General features: G+C 38.2%; 1 protein-coding gene across 3 annotated transcripts in view; it reads right to left on the bottom strand.

Annotated features, from left to right (window-relative positions):
• Positions 1 to 24,075, bottom strand: part of SMAP1 (small ArfGAP 1) — a 91,605-nt gene that overhangs the window by 54,232 nt on the left and 13,298 nt on the right. For all 3 annotated transcript variants that reach the window (XM_042017385.1, XM_042017386.1, XM_042017387.1), the window contains exons 2-4: positions 10,243 to 10,376; positions 9,460 to 9,545; positions 6,358 to 6,433 (exon numbers count right to left, since the gene is read on the bottom strand). In XM_042017385.1, coding sequence (XP_041873319.1) covers positions 6,358 to 6,433; positions 9,460 to 9,545; positions 10,243 to 10,376 — 296 coding nt within the window. The remainder of the gene's footprint in view (positions 1 to 6,357; positions 6,434 to 9,459; positions 9,546 to 10,242; positions 10,377 to 24,075) is intronic.

The following is a 24,075-nucleotide window of genomic DNA, read 5'->3' as shown; positions in this document are numbered from 1 at the left end:
TGACTCGGCAAACTGTTGCTGAAGGACAGTCACTAGTGGTACACCCAGGTACTGACACTGGGGCAAACACTATTTAACTTCTTCAGTAATGACCCATGCAGTGGGACAGAGTACAGGTTTGCAAAGGGTACAAACCAAGGAGGAGCGGCTCATGCATGGTACTGCCATTCAGAGCACCACTGACAGGATGGGCCATCAGGAACCACCTGACATTCAAAGGAAAGGGCCAAGTCTTGCACCCGGGGAGGAATAACTCCGTGCACCAATATGGGCTCGGTATCAAGTGGATGGAAAGCAGATTTGCAGAAAAGGACCTGGAGGTTCTGGTGGACAAGCTGGACATGAGCTTGCATCATGGTCAAATCTGGGGTCACAAGTACAAGAGAGACAAGGGCACACTGAAACAAGTCCAGCAAAGACACACTAAGATGATTAAAGGACTGGAACACCTTTCAGACAAGGAAAGGCTTAGTGAGTTCAGACTGCTTAGTCTGGAGGAATGAAAACCAGGGGCAGGGAATGAGCCGGAACAAAGACTAAGGCAGATAGACTGTTGCCTGTGACATTCAGAAACAGGACCAAGAGGTACTGAACACAAATTGAAACACAGGAAACTCCACCAAAACATGAGAATAAATTTATTTCTTTTTTTAATGTGGAGGTAGTTGAATACTGGAACAGGTTGCTCAGAGAGGTCATGGAGTCTCCAGCCATGGAGATACTCAAAACTCAATTGTACATGAGACTCAACAACCTGTTCTAGATGGCCCTACTTGGAGCAGGGAGAACTGGATGATGTCCAAGGGTCGCTTCCAACCCTAGCTATTCTGCAAATCTATAATTCAACTCATTCTAACAAAACTATCTTGAAAATAATTCCTATTGCTGCCTGCCTTGACTAGCTTCCATTGTGCTTCCTATTGATGCCTATCTTGACTAGCATATTTTAAAAACACTTCCTATCACTTGATTCCAAAGTTTTTCACAGACCGCAAAAGACCCCAGTAGGCTTATTGCACTTTTGGGAGGGGTAACTGGTAACCTCTCTCCACAACAATGGTGGAATGCTTCTGAATGCTGGCTACTATAAACTGAAATGTTCATGTGCCCTGTCATACCTCAATTTGTACATCTTAAGATGCCTACCTAACATACTTTAGTGCAGTAAATATATTATAGATTTAATCTCCTTTAAGGTAACTTTCTGAAAATTGTGCCATCACAATCTCTAAAGGCACATCACATTTTAGCTAGCTGCCTAAGTTCATACTACTTAAATTATACACAATGTCTTAGGAAAACATGAAAAACGTAGACCCATTATTCTTTTTCTTCAGTGAGCTTAAGAGTTACTTGAAACGTCTGCTACATACATAATTCACACCCTTTCTTAAATACAGAAACTTTGTCTCCTATTCTCTAAACATTGTCAGGTTGTGATAATATATTCCCACTTCATGTAGTAGAATAAATTGTACCATTTCATAGTTTTTGAGACTGAAAAGCATTTGAAATTTACTTCAGCTGAATCACCATCCACCCTGAACAAGGCAATTCTCCTATATACTTATTTTTATTAAAAGCTGCAGAGATTGTTTATGATGATACCTACATAGCTAACCTTTATCCTCACTCAACACAGTAACCTCATCACTTTTCCTCATTACTTGTATGGCACAAGGGTCATTGTATTAGATAAAAAAATAAACAATAGTTGAAGAAAGATTGTCTTTTTACAGGTTTTATTTTACATGAAAGAGGAGGTGCTAAGTTTTTTAAAAAAAAGATTTGGAAAGTATGACTGCTTCAAACTCGATTTCCTGTGCAACTTTAGTACACTTAACTTAGCACCATGTAGATATGGTCAAATACAACTATTAGGGTTGTGAACCAGAAACAACTTCTTTAGTGCAGTCCTGGGTCTCAAGGAGTCACCCCAGCAGTTCTGACTTCAAATTCTAGAACAGCATATTCTAGACAGATTTTCTGGAACCTTGGTTCTAAAAGTACACATTTCCTCTTTATTTATTGATAAACTGCAATCATCTACTTCAAAGCTGAAGTCCTCTAGGCCAGTAATTTTGGAAGATTCTTACTAACTCCACAAAACCTAAAACAAGCAGGATTTGCCATTTCTCTTGGCCATGCATCTAAGATCATGAGTCTCATTAACAACTGTTCCTCCACATAACCAGTTGCATAGCTCTGGTAAGTATTTGGGACTCAATACAGAGATTGTCAGTCAAAATGATACTCTGTTCAGACATTCCTTTCATGAAAGCCCACACTCCAGAGCATTTCTCCATGGCTCATATTTGCCTCACTTAGATTTTCTTCAACCATTCTGAAAATGTCCATCAAGTCATTTATTTAAGCATACAAGTTCAGATTCTCGGGAAAAGGTGTTTGTATAATTATAAGCTGTGCTTTTTTAAGAGCGTTCCAGGAAACAATAAACTAAAGGAGCATAAAGAGTTTAATGAGAGTCCACAGCAAACAAAAGGTTTAACAGTCTTCAGGACTAAGATGGTTATAGAAGAAACTGTTCTGCATGCTTTACCCTTTAGTTCTAGCATTGTTGTGTGCAAAAAAACTCTATGATGAATATACAAGAATTTGCCTAGGAGTCAAAGTGATGATCAAGTACAATTTTGAAGTGGAATGATATTCCCAGTTTCATGTCTGTACTACCCGAAGGACAGTTTTAACATCCAAAACCACGTCTTGCTGCTTGACCTACAGCAACTGTCTGTAGTTAACCATAGAAGCAATGCAAGCTCCCACTTGCACTTTACAAGCTTTCAAGGATAAATGATGTCAAACAGCACAGCATATTGCACAGGAAGCTGTTCTTGTTGCTATTTCTTAGATGCACTATTTATAAAGATGCCCTAATTGTTTCACTGCTATGTGAAGTTTGATTTATTAGATTCTATGCTATACTTTACATCATTCATAGTTTATGTATGCCTAAAAATCAAGAAAGGGGTTTGGCAGAAAATTAATTGCAGGACAACAGTACTATGCTGAAGATACTTAAAATACATTTATTTGCTAACAGCTGCTGCTGCTCCTAAGTTGATTATTCAAAGAGCAAAACCAGTTCTTTCTAATAAACAATACCACTTCACATGTGTTATTCACAGGACAAACACATATACATTCTTCCAGGGTATCAGCCTCTCAGGTCTTTCTGTAAATAAGCCACAAGCCTGCACTGGGTCTAATCAAGAAAATGAGAGTAACTATTTACTGATAACCCACTTAAAACAGCTGAGTAAATTGTACCACACATTTAGTCCTGAACAGTGGCACAGAACTTGCATCTCACATTTTTCCGAAAGTGACAAATCAGAAAACTCTGAGATAATATGCTTCTTAATAGATTTTAAATACTTTTAAAAATCAAGTTGCTTTCTGTCAGCATTAGATTATACTAATGTATATTTGATTTTTACTTAAATACATTATTCTATTTAAAATGTAACTAGCCAATAAAACCACAAATGCTTTTTTTGCCCACAGCTTTATCCTGCATCACTTTTCAGTGAACCATGAAAAAAAAAAAAATTCTATTTGCATATTTTTAGTCAGCATGTTTGATGGCACTACCAGCCTCTGCACTAGCTAATTTTGTTATTATAATGTGCAACTCTAAAAACGAAACTTAGTAATACAACAGTCTTGTCAGAAAACAAAAGATCTTCTATAATTAAGAATAATAAAATAAAAAATTTGTAACAAAAGACATTTGTAACTCATTGTAACAAATGAATCCTGACAGTCAAAAACTGAACCTTGACATATACTCCTGGCTTCAACACACAGAATACATTCACAGAGATGTCTTGCTAGACAAACTTGAAAAGCTTATGAACCTGCCAAAATTACACTAAGAGAAATATTGTACAGCATGTTTTAAAACTTTTATGCTACAGGAAGCTTTTACTACAAGCGACTTGCAACAGTGGATGAAATCTGGAAAAGCCCCTTGAAGTTTTACATGCCACCTCAGTGAAATTACCACATTAAGGAAATTGACCCTTAGGCATTGCAACCCTGTTTCTGCACTTCTGTATCACCTGCTTATACCTAGAAGGGATTCATTTCACCAAAAGACAATATATGTGTGGTTCTCTAACTTAAATTAGCCTTAATCCAAGCAGAAGGCATTTCCATTTCAAAGGTGATAAGAAAAGATGTGCTAAAAAGCTTATTTGTTCCCCCAACAATGTTAATTTTGACTAAAAATAGGATACAAGGTGCTCTTGTAAAAGCAAGTATGGTTAAGAAATTTTCCAGAAGAGCTTCCCATGGTATAGCACTGACACCCCATGGGAACAGTTCACAAGAACTGATTTCATTCACTATTATTCATCGAAGTATTGTACTAGCGAGTGCCTTGACTGCTACCAAAACATTTGGTGGGGGCTGAAGGCGACAATCAGGAAAGTTCCCCTTTCTCCACAGCTGCCCCTCAGTTCCCAGGGAATTTTGTCCACTTTCTAGCAGGTTAGAGAGAGGGTGTCTCAGATGTCATTAGGAATGCAAAACAAAACCTTTAAAAACCGTCACCACCCCCTGCACAAGGGCATGGAAACACACACCCCTTTCTCACTCCGTTCTCCTCAAACTTCTCACAGACCCCCATGTGCCAGAAGCATAGGGTAACCTCCCCTATTCCCTGACAACAGTACCCAGAAGCATAAAAGCAGAGTACCAGACAAGCAGAGTGGAAGCTCAGCTTCACCTTTTCTTCTTTTTCCTTGTCAGGCCCAGGCCCAGTAGAAAGACAATCAGTGAACACCAGTCACAGCACTACAGGTGCATGTGACCTGGGCCAGGGCCGGAGCCCGGGAGGATAACCCAGCACAAGCACCAATGACTGTAGGTGCTACACACGTCCAGCTCATTTACTATCATGTACTTCTAGGATCTGCTATAACTGTGGCTACCTCAAATCTGATGCCTTGTGGTCTTGAAGAAACACGGGTGACTGCGAATGTGTATGATTCATCTATCGCTAAAATAATGTATGATAGAATTTTGTTCCCAGAAAGATTATGCTACACACACTAGTCAATGAAAGAAAAGCCCAAGTAGGAAGAAAGTACTCAGCAGTGATGTGCATCTCTTCAGCTGATCTGGACTCTAACCTTGCTGCTATAGCAGGTAAGTGATCCGTATTACTCTGCAATATGCTAAAACAGAATCTGATTACTCCTTCAAACATATTACAGCATGAGTGAACTGCTACATTAGACACCAAGGTTCTCTGTTTAGATAGATCTTGAGTGTCTTTAGAACTTTTTAAAGAAATGTAATTTTAAACTCTTCTTGCTACTTTCTATTTTGGAATAAAAGTAAGGAAGGGTAACCAATTCGTAATTCAAACCACAATCGTATTTTACATCTTAAGCGAAGCAATTTCCCCCCATTTCAACAGTACTTAATGAAACACCCTTCTGTACTTTCCAGGTTTGCTTTATTTTACCCTTCTAAAATGAAACCATCATTCAAAGATCCATTTTCTCAAATGGGAAACACAGCAAAAACTCTCATGCTTCACACCAACCTGTCAAAGTTCATGGCCTATTAAGGCAGAGTAGTAAGCTACGGTTGGGCCATACTTAAATAAGGTAGGTACAGAGCTGTGTATGTTTAAGCATAAATACAACTATATAAAGAAAAATGTATAAACTAGATGATATGTTCCAGAAACAGGTGTATCAGAAAACAAACAAACAAAACCTAACAAGACTCTGAACTTCAGTAAAGGTTTGAATTCTCAAAACTCCTTTGCCAAGAGAAGCACTCGCCAACTTACTGCAGTGCACACACAGCTACAGGATTTAACAGCAGGCTCATTGTACTGCCTGTGTTTGCTACTACAGTGCACCTCACTGCAAAGAACAGTCTGGAATTCAGCAGAAGAAGGCCTCGAAACACCCTAGGATTTCTCATCAAGGCTTACAGAGAATGAGAGAAGACCATGTCACCAGAAACAGCAATCCTATCTTATCCCTGTAACATGTAAAAAGATAAAAAAAAAAGACTCAAACTATACTGTTAAAGAACTATCCATGAGTGAAAAACACAATACAAAGAGTCACAAACAAGCTACCTGTTGGATCATAATGCTTTGCTAATATAAACGTAATAGACAACGTAGGTAGAACTTATAGAACCTAGGAATAGTCTTCAAGACATAGGGAAGGAAGTGCTTAGCTCTGAGTCAAAAAGTTTTCAACTGTAAAAGACATTTTAACATACATAATGTTTGCTACATTCCTCTTACATATTACATTTTCAAAAAAAAAAAAAGTGACAGAATTCTTGGTTTAAGTGTTTACTTACATTGAAGGCATTAACTGCATTTTTATCATAATACTTCTTCTTTTCATACTTATCCCTGATGAAAAATTCCACAGCTCTGGAAGTAGCTAATTTAAGGAAAATATGCATTCAGATAAATAGTAACATCAACCTAAAAAAGCTCATTGGTTATTCAAATTAAAAAACTGCACCTGATTCATCTCTTTCTGTATTTTTAAAACAGCAGAACAAACCACTCTACACAGAACAACTGCTGCTGCAGTGCCCAAAATGAGGTTCTTTGTACTACACGAAATTAATCGGTTTAATCTCTTACGAAAACAATATGAGAAAGATAGAGTATAAGTAACTCAGTGTTCCACAGTTTGGACGTTTTCACCTGGCATTTATAAGCTACATGGCTGTGGTACTGAAAATACTTGAACAATGGTACTCATATATGGTAAATAATTATAGCTTACTGTCTTAACTTGGGGAAAAAAAATACTTTCTGTTCCGAAAAAAGGTGAAATGTATGTATCTGTTCTCTGATTTGCACAAATTCCACCATTTATCAAATGCTGATCATAAACACTTCTCCAAGATCACTAAGTCCTTCATGAGTCTCCTGTTAAAACAAACATCCTTGTGGAAGGGGAAAAAAGCTAAAACAACTAGTGACAAAAAGATACTGAAGCAAAGATGGAAATAGCAGCAAGCATAATGATGTAGAAAACCAGAACTGACAACTCAGTAGCCCAAATGCAAAAAGGAAAGCTAGCAGTTTTCCTCAATTATTCTCTCAGCTTCATAAAGCAGCTCATCCAAAGCAGTGTGAATACTTTAATTTTAATAAAGCTCACTCTCTAGGATGTGAAGAAAAGATTTTAGCTACTTTGTCCGGCAATGTGATTATCCATTCAAAAACTGATACTGCAACTGTGGAAGCTCAGACTCATTGCCTCAAACTTCCAAAGTAATTTTTCCTCAACTGATGGAAAGATACCTTAGCTCCACATACTATGTCCTAAGATTAACACTGAACTCAGAGCACTCAGTCCCTTCATTCTGTGCGTCAAATTATATTATCAAAAATCAGAGTTTCAAATTGTATGCATCACCTGAAGACAGTTTCATAAAAATTACAAAAATCAAAACACTGCTTTCTACTTCTTTCCAAATATATATAAATTGTAAAGGGCATCCTGAGCACTTTGAAGGTACAACTACCTTAATACTAATACTGCAAAAAAATTATGCACTCTGTTGTTGGAAAAAACATTTTTCAACAGGAAACTAGACCTGCCATACAAAAAAAAAAAAATCACAGTAGTCCTTAAAGTCAGCTTCTACACTACAGCATCTCTGCCAAGAGATTGAATAAAGCTCTTAGAAAGGTCACTCTTATGATTAAGGAGCAGAAACGACGAGGGATCTTTAGCAGGAGATTTTGGGCAGATCCCACCTACACATTTCTCCTGTGTCTCCACTTTACTACCTTAAAACTACAAGTATAATTAATAATATATTAATAGTGCTACAGGAAGTTAAACACTAATACAGATGAACATATACAAAATTGATCACATGAAAAATATTTTCATAGTTCATCCAAAAGAATATTCAGAATGTAAGAATACTCACAACCAGAACACTGATAACATACTAAGCTGATTTTATAGTGACACAATGGGCAAAGAAAAAAGGCAAAAAACATCCATAACACAACAGCTTGTCATGAATGCCAAGTAGGTAAGTAGCTGCCAAAGTTATGGGAAAATTGAGAAATAAATCAGAAAATGTTGGTATCACCTCTCATGGTAGTACAGCTTTAATAAAGAAAACACAGGCAATTAAATATATTCAGTTGACTAAGTCCACCAGTTAGAAGCTAACAACTATTCAAATGGGTATGTAATTAACTCAAGGCATACAGTGTGAACAAAAGAATTATTTTGAAAGTCTAAAAATTAGACAAGAAAAGCTTAAAGCATTATTGCTTCTCCTGCAGTAGCACCAGTGAATTTAAGTTAGCTGCAGTAAAAACAAAATACACATCTTCAAGAGCTATTTTAAGTTTTAGTCAAAATATTTCGGTCATATGGCTAAAATAAAGTTCTAGAATATTACAGCTGGAATACTACAGTGCTATCTGGTTCCAGTTACTTTTTTCTTATGAGGATGTATGTTTAATTCAAAAGCTACTAGAATATGAAAAAAACGTATCAGTTCTGCTCAAGTGCATTTTATAATGAGGAGTCTAACCCTTCCAGAAACAAAATCTTCTGGCATTACATATCGAGTGTAGTATCTAATAAACAGAAGAACCAAAATCACCTTTGTAAATAGCAAATTCAGATCAAGTTACGTCTAAGTCTGTTTATCAGCTCCTGCAGCTGGGGAAAGACACAGCTTACTTAAGAGTAGGTGTTTAGGATCTCATTATAATTAAAGAGTCCCAATAAGATCAGGTGAAGCAAATCCTACTTACGGAGTAAGTTCACTAAATCAAGAAAAAAACCCAACTCTAAATTAATGCTGTTATATATTATCCTAGTGATTCAGTAAAGGTATTTCTTGAGAAAAGTTATTTATTGCCAGTAGACAGTTTTCCTTCCAACCCTTCCTGTCCAGGTACATAGCGATAATCACACACAAACACAACTGGCGGCCATCAGAGAGGCTGGGTTTGTTTATGTATTTCCATGTTAGTCACCTAGAGAAAGAAATCCATGCTTCACTGCAGTAAGATGCAATGGCTTATTTTACTTTACCATTCAGCTCATTATTTCCTGATCAAATACTTCTAACTTCAGCTGGCAGTTACTCAAGATAAAGACAGAATATTCAAGAGCTCTCCAGTATCACTCTAACTTCCTACATACAGGGAATTTATGAAGTCACCTCCTCTGAAAGCAAAAATAAATGGTGCTTGCCAAATCTCATTAAGAAGTAGATTTGCTATGACTGAAGTAATTTAAACCTTTTCTGAACTGTTCTCAACTTCCACTGTCATTTCTTATACAACAATATCAATGAAATAAATAATATGAGCTGACAAATGTAGCAGTGCCTTGAAACAGTCATAACATCTCAATTGCATTAAAAGTCATTTCAATGTGAAAGCCAAAACAAAAAGGATACTGATCTGTTTGAGGTCTTCGGAAGTTCTCTGGCAGATTAGCTTCATAGAGTAGTCTTGCTTTAGTATTTCCCATTTCCTGCATGCACTAAGGAAAAGTGGTAGAAAACCATTAGTTCATGTCTGTCGATACTGTAAACTCAGAAACAGTCAGAATGCAAATGGAGTGCTTAAGTGACATTACAAGTTTTAACTTGGAGACCTCCCTGTTGCCATACGTCTTGGGACATATGACCATGGCACAGGGGGGCTGCCTGCCCAGACTTGATGGGCAAAAGTGACCAACACTGGTGCTGTTTGCAGTGTAAACTAACCCATCCAGGGAAAGACAAGCTTTGATCTCTCAGGATGGCTCTTCAGACCATGAAGACAAAGAGTAAGAAAATTTGTCTAAAGGCAGGAAGAGGCTTCAGACTGGAGCATACCTGGCAGAGTCAGTGCTTGATAACACCGAAAGAACACAACCAGGCATCACACAGATGCAAGTGCTACTGTCCTGTCCCTTACTAAAAAGGCTTACACTTTTTCTACAAATACAACCAAGAAGTAGCTTTCAGAGTCCCTGGGGCAAGATAGAATACCTCTAAAATGATAGAGAAATGAGAGCTAAACCAATTTCTGATGTGAATTTTATGAATTTAGGCTCACTACAGTAGACGTATGATACATGCAAAAGCTAACAGGATTGTAAAACATTTAAACTGGGCATCATGATAAATGCAAATCCTTTCAGAAGTACTCCTGACATCCCTTCCAAACTGGAAACATATTTGAAGATATTTTACCTGTATTTGCTCTGGTGTCCATTGATCCAAGTTGACAGACTTGACCCTTGATATATGAACCCCAAGATTTCGATGTATTCCAGCACATCTGATGCAGATAAAAACACCAGTGTTCCAAGAAGCCCATCTTGGTCCTAAAAGGAATGGGGAAATAAACCAATTATTTTCAAAATTCCATATACTGTGAAGATTTTCTCTGGCATAATTTTATACCGACAACATGAATGAACAGGCTTGAATAAAGGCTCACCTCTGCTTCTCTAGAATATGTCACTTTTAACAATCTCCACTGTTAACAATTTTACTCACAGACTTCTAAATAATGTCACAAAACATTAACTAGCCAGATTTATCTAGAAAGTCGTATGTTGGGTCCACCTCCCCACCTCCAAAACAACACAACAAACAAATCTTAGAAAGCTGGCTTACTAGCAACAAGAATTTTGCTTGCATCTTGAAAAATCCTTATGGCTATGCCTCAGATGAAGCATCAACAGAAATCAGTAGAAGTTGCTCCTTTTTCTCCTTTTAAAAGCTTCTTAAGACATGCATTTGTACTTAACTTGAAATTAATTGCAGGGCAATTTTATATTAATGCAACAAATCTTTTAATACCTCATACAGCACAGACTTTACAACAGTAGCATGCAAGCTCTTAGGAAATGACTATACAGAGATTTGCAAAAACAACTGATAAAAATATCCATCTAAGATGGTGGAGAACTCATTATGTTCAGTATCCTTGATTTCTAAACTACAGTATGAGTTGCCATTCACAGCCAAATGGATTTTCTAACAGAATCGGGCTGATTTTTTAACTTTACCATTGTTTCTCAACTGTGCTGGCATGTTAAGACAGTTAAAGTATGCTGGCCTGAATTATCACGGTGACAATTAGGCATTTTCACTTGAAGCTACTATTCATTCTCTAATTAAACACGTATCATTTTATTCCAGCCCTGTACATCACCACTGTTAAAGGCACTACTTTGAAGTCCACCTAGTTCTGAACTCTAAGGAGTTCAAAGATTAAATAACTACCATGAAAAGCAAGAAGGCATATTGAAGAGTTGGAAAACATTTCAAGCAGTTATTTTCTGCTTTTGTATGACAGACGTGCACCTAGACCACTCCTGCAACCGTAGTTGTTTGCATTTCAATATCAATATATTGTATGAACACCTTCCTGGGATCAACAAAAGATGCCTCCTTCTCCTGATCTTTAGCTTAGGACTGTGTTGGTTTGACCCCAGGCAAAAACCCACAGAGCTGCTCACTCACTCTCCTCTCCTACCGGACAGGGAGAAAAGAGTAGGAAGGGGAGAAGACTTGCAGACTGAGATAACAGTTTTATTAAGTGAAGCAAAAATTGGATACAAAGGGAGGAAAAAAAGAAAAGAAAGGATTTCTTCATTACTTCCTATGGCCAGGCAGCTGTCCAGCCACTTCCTAGAAAGCTGCGCTTCAGCACCCACACCACTTGTTTTGGACACTGCCATAACCAAGACTGCTCTTTCATCCTCTTCCTTTCCTTAAGCATTTCTTGCTCGAGCACTTTACCACATGGCATGGAATGGACAATTAGAATCAGCAGATGTCTCAGCTGTGCTCCTCCCAGTTTCTCACCTGCCACCACTCACCTGCTCAACTCTTGGGAACAGAAGAGAAAAAAGAAAAGCTCTGATTGTGTTCAAGCACTGTTCAAGCAATAGCCACAAGAAGGAAGCAGGAGAAATCCTTTCAGTTAGACTCCATTCTTTAGAACTGGTATTTGAAAATCCCAAGACACATTCACGGATCCCACATTTGTTGCAAAGAAGCATTATTCTTACGAGTGGAAATGCTGGGAATATTTTGGGGTTTAGTTTATCTTTATTTAACCTTGCTTTTAATTTATCTTACTCAATATCTCAAAAAGTCAGAGCACTTGATGTCCACTGCTTGACCTTTAAGACCTTTAAGACCACAATCATTAAAATGACTGGCAGTTTTCAAAACAACTGCTACTATCATAAAGTTAGATTTCAAGGGTCAAGAGATCTAGGAGTTACTCACAAAAACTAACACACCTTTTCCCACATGGCAATTCTACGTTACAACTACTACTTGTCAGATAAGAACGGTCAGACTGTTTGTAATGTGCCTTAAATACTTCAACAACTAGCTACCTATTGATCTGCCTTTTTATTTCCCCCTATAAAACACTACAGACACAAAATACTCACTCTTACACTTGGTACATTTGTATTACAGGAAGGCCTCACTTAAAATTTATACTACTTTTAGTTTTAGTGCTCCAGGATAGAGTTTTGCAGGTCATTTGCCTCAACCTATTAATCAAGTTTCAGCTAAAATAGTACACCAGAAGAAACTTAATAAAAAACCTTCTTAGCCACTCCATTGTAGATCAAGTACCTCAGTTTATGCAGTAGATTAATCTAGTCATGACAGTTTAGAAACATGTAAGATAAAGTCTTGTGTACCCAACAGCTTCTCCAGTTTTTCCCCCAAAGTATAACCCATGTGCTTTCTAAAACCTGGAGCCTGTTTTCATCGGGTTACTACAGGGAAGGAAGGTGTTTAACTATACTATCTATATGCTGTCCAAGTTTTGAATCCCTATAGGGTGTTTACACAACTGCTATGAATTTTTACCACAAATGAGTTTGTAAAACTACACATCACATGGGGTTCCTGTACTTCAGGTACTGCCTCAGCTATGAGATCCCAGACAGGCAAATTCTACATTAATGAGACATGTCTGGAAGGAGGACTTGACACAATTGAAGTCTAAATAAATTAAGAGAGAGATTATTAACTTTGTAGTTAAAATATTACACTTGAAACTTTGTTAACAAAAAGAAAGACAACTTGTTGTAGCTGGTTTTCTCCTGGAAAAGAGCATTTGTATTTTCCCAAAAGCTCAAATTTCATTAATTTGTACTTATTTATGAAATAAATTAGGGAAAACAAATATATTTAAGCAATAAAGTAGCAAATTAAACAGTGGAATAACAGGCAAACCTGAGGCCAGACAAAAATGTTCATGTGTAACCTCTGAATTTAATTCCGAGTAATGACAACATGCAATATTAAACACTTCAAATGAAAAATGTTTTCATTAATACAAATCAATCATAACCACAGTTAAGCACTAGGCAAGAGAAGTCAGAAAATATTTTCTGTGTGGGCATCAAACCAACTATGCTTGACTTAACCAAACAGTCAACTAAAGCCTAGGCTGCAAACCTTGCGTGAAAACTGTTAAACAGTAATTTGGAGAGATTCAATAAACAATGTACAGTTTTGTCAATTCTATATGAAGTCGGGATCCTTATTTCTGCACACAGGAAAAATTTTGCACTAATAGAAATATTCACAGGTTTCTTTTTGTTGGGTCCTTAAAGACACATTTGACTTTCTTTAGAAAAATTTACAAGAGTAACCTGGTTTAACTGCTGTATGTATTTTGCTAGCCAATTAAGAATATGGATATTTGGCTTCAGAAATGAAGACTGGACATCAAGAATCTTGATGGCTGTTATTTTACACTATTTAAAACACCTTTACATGTCAGTAGTAATGCTATCTTACCTACCAAGAACTGCACTATACACTGCAACTTCAGTCAGTCAATAAGAACACAAAATACTTGACACATTTGACATAAGTTTTAATAGAACTGTAATTTTGTTCTCCTGGAAGCCATTTGGATTTTTACTAGAAGCGCCAATGTGCAGTTCAGCAGCTTGCTGCAACACTCCAATATAAAAATACACGTGAAGTTACTTCTTCAGTCATTTAAGATATAGATAACTGCTTAAAAGTATTTTCAGTCTCTTCCATCCTTTACTAAAGTTAATTTTAGGAAAAAAGCCATAGGACTGAAAATGACCAATATTCATACTAGACTATATACTAGAATACCGTGAAGTCCCTGGAACAGTGCCTGGCTGAACAAAGGAAAAAACTTCAGCAACAGTAAGACAGATTGCTGCTTCCAAGATGAGAATCGAACTTTTTTTTTCTTCACTCTAAACTTTTTTTTCCATATTTCTATACACAGTCTACTGATTAGACTTAAATTCCCATTTCAGTTCTTAGCAGGTGGCTGTGAAGGTGTGTGCTATCTGCCAGAGAAATCATGACAAGATTTTGAATGCATTAGGTCATACACAATTTAAGGAATCCTTAAAATAACTAGGTTATTTTTTTAGGCCCACAAGGTTTGTTGTGTGTATTTAGTCTTACTGATAACCGTAATTCAGTTGCCTTCATAAAAAGAAGTGATTAATTTTGACTTGAAATTTCAACACAGCACAAGTGCAAGTTTCTTGTAAGAGCTAAACAGAAAGGTAGTTCCTTGGGCCATCATATAGCTTCATATAATTAATTTTCAGTCTTGGCTATTACATGTTAAATGGACAACACCAAGCAATATTTCCCAGTATACTGGGCCTGGCTGGGATGGAATTAACTTGCTGCATTGCAGCCCCTATGGAGATGTGCTTTAGATTTGTGACCAAAACAGTGCTGGTAACAGAAATACTTTGGCTACAGCTGGACAGGGCTTGCACAGAGTCAAGGATTTCTCTTCTATCCCCACCCAGCAGGCAGGGAGTAGGCAACAAGCCAGGAGGGAACACTCAGGGACATCCCAAATATATATTAGAATCCAATCAGGTGCATAGAAACAGCACTAACTGTGACATATTTATGGTATTTAAGGAGTCCTTTATTAGAGACCATCTGGGCTCCAAAAAAGGAAAGAAATATGTAGCCACCAAGGAACAACATAGCCTGTTGTATCTTTAAGTTTTCAGAGTTTTTAGATAACTCACGAATTAAAGAAAAAAACTAGAGAGTTTATTTCCAGTTACAGTAGACTTCCATGCCACTACAGTTACTATATAGAACCACCATTCTCCCTATTCACAGAAATATCTACAGCTACTAAAAAACTGTGAACATTTCAAAACTCAACTTCAGCTGTTTAAAACCTAAGCAATAAAGAGCTTGAAAGCAATTTACATAATTTTAGATAAAAGTCTTCAGATAAGTTGATTTCAAGCCAATTTTTAAATTGCTGAAAAAGTTGTTCAATCTCACATGCCATTCTTTCATTCTAAAATGCACATCAAAGTGTGAATTTTGCGTAAAAGGCATCATTTTTACATATTCTCTGGTGAGGTGAAAGCTTTTCTCTCAACATATTTCAAAATCTTTCCCACTTTTCCCTCACACTTTTCTTTTTTCAGGATACAATTTTTGATTACAGATTTCTCCTTCATATGATTTAAACTGAACTCATACCTTGCACATGCTTAATGTTTGTGCACATACTCCCAAATAACACTTTCTTCTCTGTCCCCATTAACTCATTCAGTAAGGACCATGTGTTCTACTCCACTGTTTTAGAAAGAAGCTGACTGAAGAAGCCATAATAAAAATTCACACATTGCTGATAAACCCTTCTAATGTACTTCTATATGATACAACCATCTTTTTGTGTGTAAAGCTGACATACATCTTTGGGCAAGAATAATGATGGGAATTGTAATGCTGAAGCTGGTATCATGCATTTTCAAAGGAAACAAAACACAAAGTACATTAGTGTTTGTATGTCCAAGATTTAAGTTTTACTCCAACTGCTCAAGTTTTATTTTGCATCAGCACACACACAGCACTGCATGAGATACAAAACAAGGTTTAAACAATATGGTTCATTTAAAATGCTGATGGAAAAAGTACTTTTATCAGCATTACAAAAAATGTGAAACCCTCATATACTAGCTGTATATGAACCCAAGCAGTCAATACAGTGTGAAACATTGCTTTAGCTCTCCATTTGATTAGTTAAAAAAATATTTCAGCTGTTTTAAACATCTCAGTCAATGCTCCATCCTCTACTCAGCTTCCACCTGCAGTAAGGAATTAGCAAGAAATAACAGACAAGACTGGGCAGGAGTAGGAGAACCTGTCACACAAACACGTTACCAAAAAAAAAAAAAAAAAAAAAAGGCAGTGGAGTGGAGACCAGAACAAACTAAAAAGAGGCAAAAGAAAATGAAAGTCTTCGAATATGACATAACTGGGTGACATCCACAAAAGAGCAAGTATAAGATCACTACAAATTTGACTATGAAGTTGAATGATGATTGTTGGTTCCCTTATTACAACAATTGAGTTTCCTTCCCTCCATCAGTCCACCACCATCTGTTCAGCTTACTGTAACTGCAGTTAACAACGAAACACTCCTTTTGCTCACTACAGGTGCTGACCCCTCTCACGAAACATCTTAATGTATAAAGAGCAAACAGAGGTCTGAATTGGGGTAAAAGGAGCAAGCATGCAGCCTTTCAATTTTACATGTGCTGTCAAAGAGAAGGACAACCGTTTTACATCTCAGCGAACAATTCTGAATCCTTTACAATACATGCATAAACCCAGTTTGCCAAGAAACTAATAAGTTTTGAGACAAAGTTTTAAATGAAAAAAGCCTGTCAAGACTAGCTTTAAATAAGGTTTGTATGATAGAGGCACATAAACACAAAGTTAGTTTTCACTTCACATTCTTGCAGTTACCAGTTAGAAATTCTACAAGGAAGGAAGCCAAGTATTACACATAACCTTACACATAACTTTGCACCTCTAATATAGTCTGTAGCAAACTTATCTTGGGCCAACATCTTTAAAGACTTCTGACAGACTACAATGCTTTTTTTCTCTCAACAGCATCCTGCCTGTCCTTTACCTATAAACCGCAGTGAAGTTACTTTAATTCTCATTTGTTTCCCCAAATTCTCCTGCTGTTTGACAGACTTGATTTGCCAAAGAACTGGCTCCATCTTGTGGAACAGAGAATTAACTGCAAGAAAATCTACACACCTGACCCATCCTGAGTGGTTGATAGCCAGTTCACAAAAGCTATCACTTTTGGTCAAAGAAAGCCTCATTGCATCAATCCAAGCATACCCATGTAGTGCTCTCTCCCTTTCCATTACTATCCACACCAAATTCATACTGCTCAAGTGTTCTGCTGTGCAAGACTTCAACCAAGTTAGGAAAGAATATCTTTCAAAAACATCTGTAACTTCTCCAAGCTGAGATAAAAATAAAGATTGTGAACAGGAGACAAGCACCCTTACATAGCAGATAGAGAGAAACGAAAGAAAACAAGTAAGCAGCAGCTGTATTTTATGTAATTCAATTTAATACAAGAAGATCTGAGTTAACACAAAACAGTGCCTTCTCCAGGGGCTACTCAGGGAAGAACAAAAGAACAAGGCAGAACTTACAGAGATTCCTCCCAAGTTTCTCTCCTCAAAACGTAACACACTAGAGACAGCAATTAAGTCAAAATAATACTGAAATACTCCAAGAAAAAATTTACTATCATGCATTTTCAGTCTAATCCTGCTGGTTCAAAGACCCTCACTTACTAGTTTCATTGGAGGCTGCTTAGTTTTTCCCACAAAAGGTAGCTCTACCATCCTCATTTTTGCTTCACAGACTCCTGGGGTGGATGGGGTGGCGGGAGTGAAACAAATCCTACAAGGAAACACCACTCACCCACCCCCAACACAAAAAAGCTCAATTGCAATGTTAATGTCCACTGAAACAGACTTCGTGAATTAAGCAAATCTTTGAAAGAATGAAAGATTTCGCATAAAGATCTTGAAGCAAAGGAAATCATGCAAGAACCACAGTACAAGAATCTTTTTTCTATTAAATGTTCTTCAAGGCCCTTGAACCTTAAGTCTTTTGAGACTACTGATAAAGGATTATTTACTTGTCACTCAATCCACTGAATTAGTTTCTGATTAAACAGAACAAATAGCCTGAAGCATGTTCTCATGTCACATCTAGTCCCCACCACAAGCATAATTTCTCTTCCTTTACAGTAGAAAAGGCTTCCTTGCTTTACCTCCATACCCATCACTGGGAAAACCATGCAAGCTCAGTCTTTATGTGCTTTTAAGGTGTCAAAGTATGCAGCAAAATACTATTTTATCCAAACAAAGGCAACAAAGGCTTACATGGTAGTTGTCAGCAATCTCTTACAGCTGGCTTAGCAAGCTTATGTTCAGAGAGTCAAGACCAGAACTTGAGAACTTAAAATTTACTACATTCAGGAAAGTGGGACAGGAGTTCAAACAAGAACTGCTTGTAACAGGCTGTTTTCATATTTTTAAATAAATCAAACTCAACAGCATTAAGTTGCACTGAAGGCAGACAAGTACACTGTTCCAGAGCCCAGCTTAATAGTACCTGAGAGTCATATGGTTCAAGGCCTACTGCAGGAACAGTGGGAAGACAAGCCTTAGAAGCATTGCTTAGCTATTTTTAGCCACTATCTGGTAGCTGGTAGAGAGTTTCATGGACAGGATTCCTCCAAGTTTGTCTTTTGGTTTGGATAACCGTTTTTCATGAAAGCCATCAAAAAATCCATTAAGTGCAGACCTATTCCTAACTCCAAATAGGCTCTGTAGAAGTATCATGAATGAAATTTCCCCTGCACAACCCTGTCCCACCTCTGTAAGTCAGAAAGAGAAACATGTATCAAATTGTTTCAATTATTCCTTCAGCTCACTTACTCAATTGCTTCTGTAGCATCAAAAATTGCTAAAAGCATTTCAAAGACATTCCAAGGATTGTATGAAGCCTCAACTAGAAAAGAAGTACAGTGACATGAATGTTCCTTCATTTCTGTGTTTAAGCCACAAAATCAAGTGGCTGGCTTCATAACTACTTTAATTCTGGAATGCATCCAAGTAATTTCAAACAGCGAAAGCTCTATACAGAAAATTAAGTGTGGAATATGAAAGTTCAGTTTGTAAATCAGAGGACAGGCTGGTTACATTAGCTATTGGAGATACACAGGTAATGTCAGTTTATTCTTGAGATGAACAGGTCTTTTTCTTGTCTAACAGCCATTTGGCACAAGCAGTCTTGCAAGGTGACAAAGTGAAAGAATTAATTTTTTTTGCCTTATTAACAAATAGTCAGCTACTAAAAATCTTTTTGACTGAATAAGATTGTGAGAAGATAAGCTTGCTTTACCAAAATAAAGTCATTTTATCAAATATTAGGTGATTATAGAACGTAAAAGCTAAGTTGTGAAATAAAATACAATATTTAGAGTTCACCATAAAGTTATATACATATATACATAGTTGAGCACTCCTCATGTAAATTAAGAGAAAAAGGAGATTAGGATGGTTTTTTGGGATTTTTTCCCCAAAACATCACAAAGACCTCCTATTTATCTTAGAAATGAGATGACAGGATTTTAAAAGAACACCCACCTCATTAAAACACTTATTTTTAATGAAAATATTGGTTTAACTCAGTGTTTTGCATTGAAGCCTCCTTTAAAACCATCTCCCAAAGTTTGCATTCCTAACTTGAAAGTACTTCACACCTCAGATTTCACCCATCCTCACACCACCCAGGTAAGCAGGATCATAAGCAACTTCTGAACTGTCAAGAGAGCAGCTCCCAACCCCTGGCTGGCAACCACGCCTGCACAGCCTGAGCACGTGTCTGTGACTGTATGTGGATGTACACATGCAGAGTACAAAGGACACAGCCACAGCACTCCTACCAGCCCTGTGGGATACTACCCTGCTACAGCACCTTTGGAAAGTAAAGTCAGTGCCCCAAGTATCACAGATGACAAAGGTGCCAACCCTGGCACATTCAATAACCTAATGGCTTCAGAAATAAAATTTCAATTTGGCTAAGGGGTAGTGCTCCAATTTTACCCTGCCTGTTCACTCATGAAGAGAAAGACTGCTTGTGTCAGAGTTCAGGCTGCAAGAATAAGGTGTGGAAGCTGTAATTTCCTGTTAGCAGCATTTGGTACTTTCTAAAAAAGACAAAGTTATGTAGCATATTACAGTATTACTAGGAAGCTTCTGGAGCAGGTCTTGACAGCAATTTTTCCCTTGCCAGCAAGGAAATGCTAAAACACTTACTGTATTAAGTTTACAATTTATACTCCTTTTATATGCAGAAATAAAAGGAAAATGGGAAACAGCAAGCTCTTACAAAATGTTTTCATAAGCTGATAGCTAAGCAGTAAGTAAAACCATCACTGACAAGAAAAAGAAAGGTATAAATCTATGCTACTCTGTCAGGATGCAGCAACCCTTCTGCATACCCAGTCAAGGGATAAAGATTATATAAGCACCGGCTGCAAAAAACTCCTTCAGTCAGTTATTGAAGTTCTTCCTTTAACTATGACAAAAACCTCAGAGATAACATTTGTATGCAAGACAGGCTTATAACGTAGCCTGTTTGCCATAAACAAGAATGAACCCTTTCCTACCAGAGACATTATCTAGCAATTGCATTAATCAGCTTCCCTTTACAATTTTTCCTCAAACATAACTGAAGAGATCCTTAAATAAACACTCCACAAACTGTACAACCTCTGTGCAGTCCTCAGTGACTGCAGAGATGTGCTTTCTCATACATTACAAAGAAGGTAAATGCACCCCCATAACCTCTCCAAGATGCAGAGAAACCAGAGATCCAAGCTTCTTTATCCAAGTCATAGAATCAGAGTCATTAAGGCTGGAAAAGACATCTTAAATCTGAAAGTTCCACCATTAACCAAACATGGCCAAGTACCACACCTACCTGTTGCTTAATACTTCCAGAGATGACGATTCACCACTTCAGGTACTGGAACTGGGCAGCCTGTTCCAATGCCTGACCAGCTTTTCAGTGAAGAAATTTTCCCCAATAACTAATGTGTACCTTCCCTGGCACAATTTGAGGCCATTTCCTCCTGTCCTGTCACTGGCTGCCTGGGAGAAAAGGCCAACCTGCACCTGGCTACCTCCTTCCAGGGAGTTGCAGAGAGTGATTAGGGCTCCCCTGAGCCTCCTCCTCTCCAAGCTAAACACCCCCAGTTTCCTCAGCTCCTCCTCACAGGACTTGTGCTCCAGACCCTTTCCCAGCTCCATTGCCCTTCTCTGGACTCAGTCCAACTCCTTCTTGCAGTGAGGGGCCCAGAATTGGACATAGAACTCAAGGTGCAGCCCCACCAGTGCCAAGCACAGACAGACAATCACTGCCCTGGTCCTGCTGGCCACACTACTGCTGATACAGGCCAGGTGCCATGTGCCTTCTTGGCCACCTGGGCACATGCTGGCTCACGTTCAGCTGCTGTCAACCAGCACCCCCAAGTCCTTTTCCATCGGGTAGCTTTCCAGGCACTCTTTCCCCAGCCTGCAGCAGTGCAGGACCTGGCACTCGGCCTTGTTCAACCTCATACAACTGACTTCAGCCCATCGACAGAACCTGTGGGGAGCCTTCCTGCCCCCTTCCAGCAAATCAACAGTCCCAGCCAACTTTGTATCATCTGTAAACTGACTGAGGGTGCACTCAATCCCCTCATCCAGATCATTGATAAAGATATTAAGCAGGACGGGACCAAATACTGAGCCCTTGGGAAACCCACTAGTGACCAGCTGGATGCAACTCCATTCACCACTCTCCAGGCCTGGCCAGCCAGCCAGTTTACACGGAGCAAAAAGTGCACCTTTTCAAGCCGTGAGTGGGCAACGTAAAATGCCAAATTTCAGGCTCTAGACAGTAGAAATACACTGAAATCATCTATAATGACCAGCCAGATTGGTTTTTTGTACCAATCCTCTCTGCTATATTGGTTTGTGTGGGGATGGAGTTTATTTTTTTCATAGAAGGCCCTATGGTGGTGTGTTCTGAATCTGTGACCAAAACAGTGTGAATAACACACAAATGTTTTTATTGCTGAGCAGTGCTTGTGCAACATTAAGGCCTTTTCTGCTCTTCAGACTACCCTGCCAGTGAGGAGGCTGAGGGTGGGCAAGAGGCCAGAAAGGAACACAGCTGAGACATCTGACCCCATCTGACCAAAGGGACATCCCATACAACACTGTGCTCAGCAATAAAAGTTGGAGTAAGAAGGAGAAAGGAGAGACATTTGGAGTGAGTAACTACATAACTGTTACATGCGATGGAACCCTGCTTTCCCGGAGAAGGCTGAACACCCACCTGCTGATGCTAAGAAGTGAATTAATTCCTTATTTTGCTTTGCTTGTGGGCACAGCTTTTGCTTTACTTGTCTTCATCTCAACCCATGAGTTTTCTCACTCTTACTCTTCTGATTCTCTCTGCCATCCCACCGGCAGCACATCCACATTCACTGCGGAGATATTCACCTACATTCCTCCTCTACACACTGTCTCATTTCCTCTTCAGGTTATGCAGATCAGATCAAGTAAATTTTTAGGCTGCACCATTCATCTCTCTTACCTACAGAGAGCCTATTGGCCCACCCTCAAACACTAATACACCACAGTTCTCAGGCACAGGAACAGCCTACCTCACAAATGCAACTCTGGTCTTGGATGACCCTTGAGTTTTACTGTAACGATATTATCAATCTTCAGAGCAGAACTTTCAGTGGAGGTCAGGGTACTAAAATAACAGAAGACCAGGGGAAAAGGAGAGGCTGAAGAGGACAGACAGAATCAGGCCTTTTCTCAACTTGAAGCTCCAGTGCCACAGACACAAATCCTTCCCACAAATACCAGGGACCTGCATGCCAGGGTAGCTACACCCCAATACTGCATTCTGCCAGAGTCTCAGCAAATGGATCACACCTTGGAGTGCTTCGACACCCATCCCTGAAGCTGAGTTTGTGCCAATACACACAACAGAAGGTATCTATGCTCTGTAAGACGGATCTTTTAAAGAGCAGGTGTTAAAGAACTTCTGCATTTCCTCAGAACCTATAAAATAATATAGGCATAAATGGACTTCCTGACATCACTTAAACTAACTTGCTGTTTCAATCAGATCTAATTAGACCATGCTGCTTAGGGCTTTGTTCAGTTGTTTTGAACAGCTCTAAGGTATATTTCACCATCTCTTTGAAGAAAAATTCAGTCCAGTATTTGAAAATTTTGTCTTTTTTAAACCACAAAGTAACTTATTTATTTTCAATTCAAATGCATCTTGCCACACATTCAAGGCTTAAATGTGCTTTGCATTTTTCTAAAGGCTTCTTGCTTCCTAAAACTATGTTGGTCTCCTGCAAGATGATACTAGATTAAATAAAATTCAAACTACAGTTGAACATTCCAGCATGACAGTCATCAATACTCAGACATCATTATATCAGCTAAATGTGGCTGAGAAAGAAAAGAACAAATTTACTTTCAAGTAGTGTTCTTCACAGTTGATTTAACTAGATTTGTGTTTCAAACAAATTGAGAGAAAGTTGGGAGGTTTCTCTGGGCAAGTTATTTTTCCAAAGTGATCTTCTGTACTCTGTGTAGAAAGTAAGTTGTGGCTGTACAATATTTTTCCTCAAAATATCATTTCCTTCAGATGCCAGAAGAGAAATGGAATACAATACCAAAGCACTCAGCTGCATTTAGTCTAGAATACAGAATTGTGAGTATGAGTTCTAAGTAGGATTAAGATTGCTTGAGAATTTATCAACTCTCAAAATATGCTCTCAAAGCTTTGCAGGACTCTCAAGCATGAGGTCTTGGATCTGTTGTATTTTTTAAAGTCTTGTTTAAGACCACTTGACAGAATCGTTTCGTTCCATAAATATATTTTTGGAGTAAGCTTTTTTAAACAGGGACTCCATGAACACCCAAGCTCCATGGAAATCAGTGAACCAGACAAGTGTCAAGGGGTATTCAGCATCACTTCTTTCAGAAGTTGCTTGCTATATGCTGCAGAACGCCCAGAAAATTGAACCAAGGCTTCACAGTTTTATTAATGTGAATGACAGTTACTTTGTACTTAGAACACACAAGAAAC

The sequence above is a fragment of the Corvus kubaryi genome, unplaced genomic scaffold, assembly GCF_017639235.1.
Source record: "Corvus kubaryi isolate FWS band 111438036 unplaced genomic scaffold, C.kubaryi_AGA036_p1.0 split3-73, whole genome shotgun sequence".
NCBI lineage: Eukaryota > Metazoa > Chordata > Aves > Passeriformes > Corvidae > Corvus > Corvus kubaryi.
Note: the sequence above shows the minus strand (reverse complement) of the source record. Positions and strands in the feature narration are given on the sequence as shown.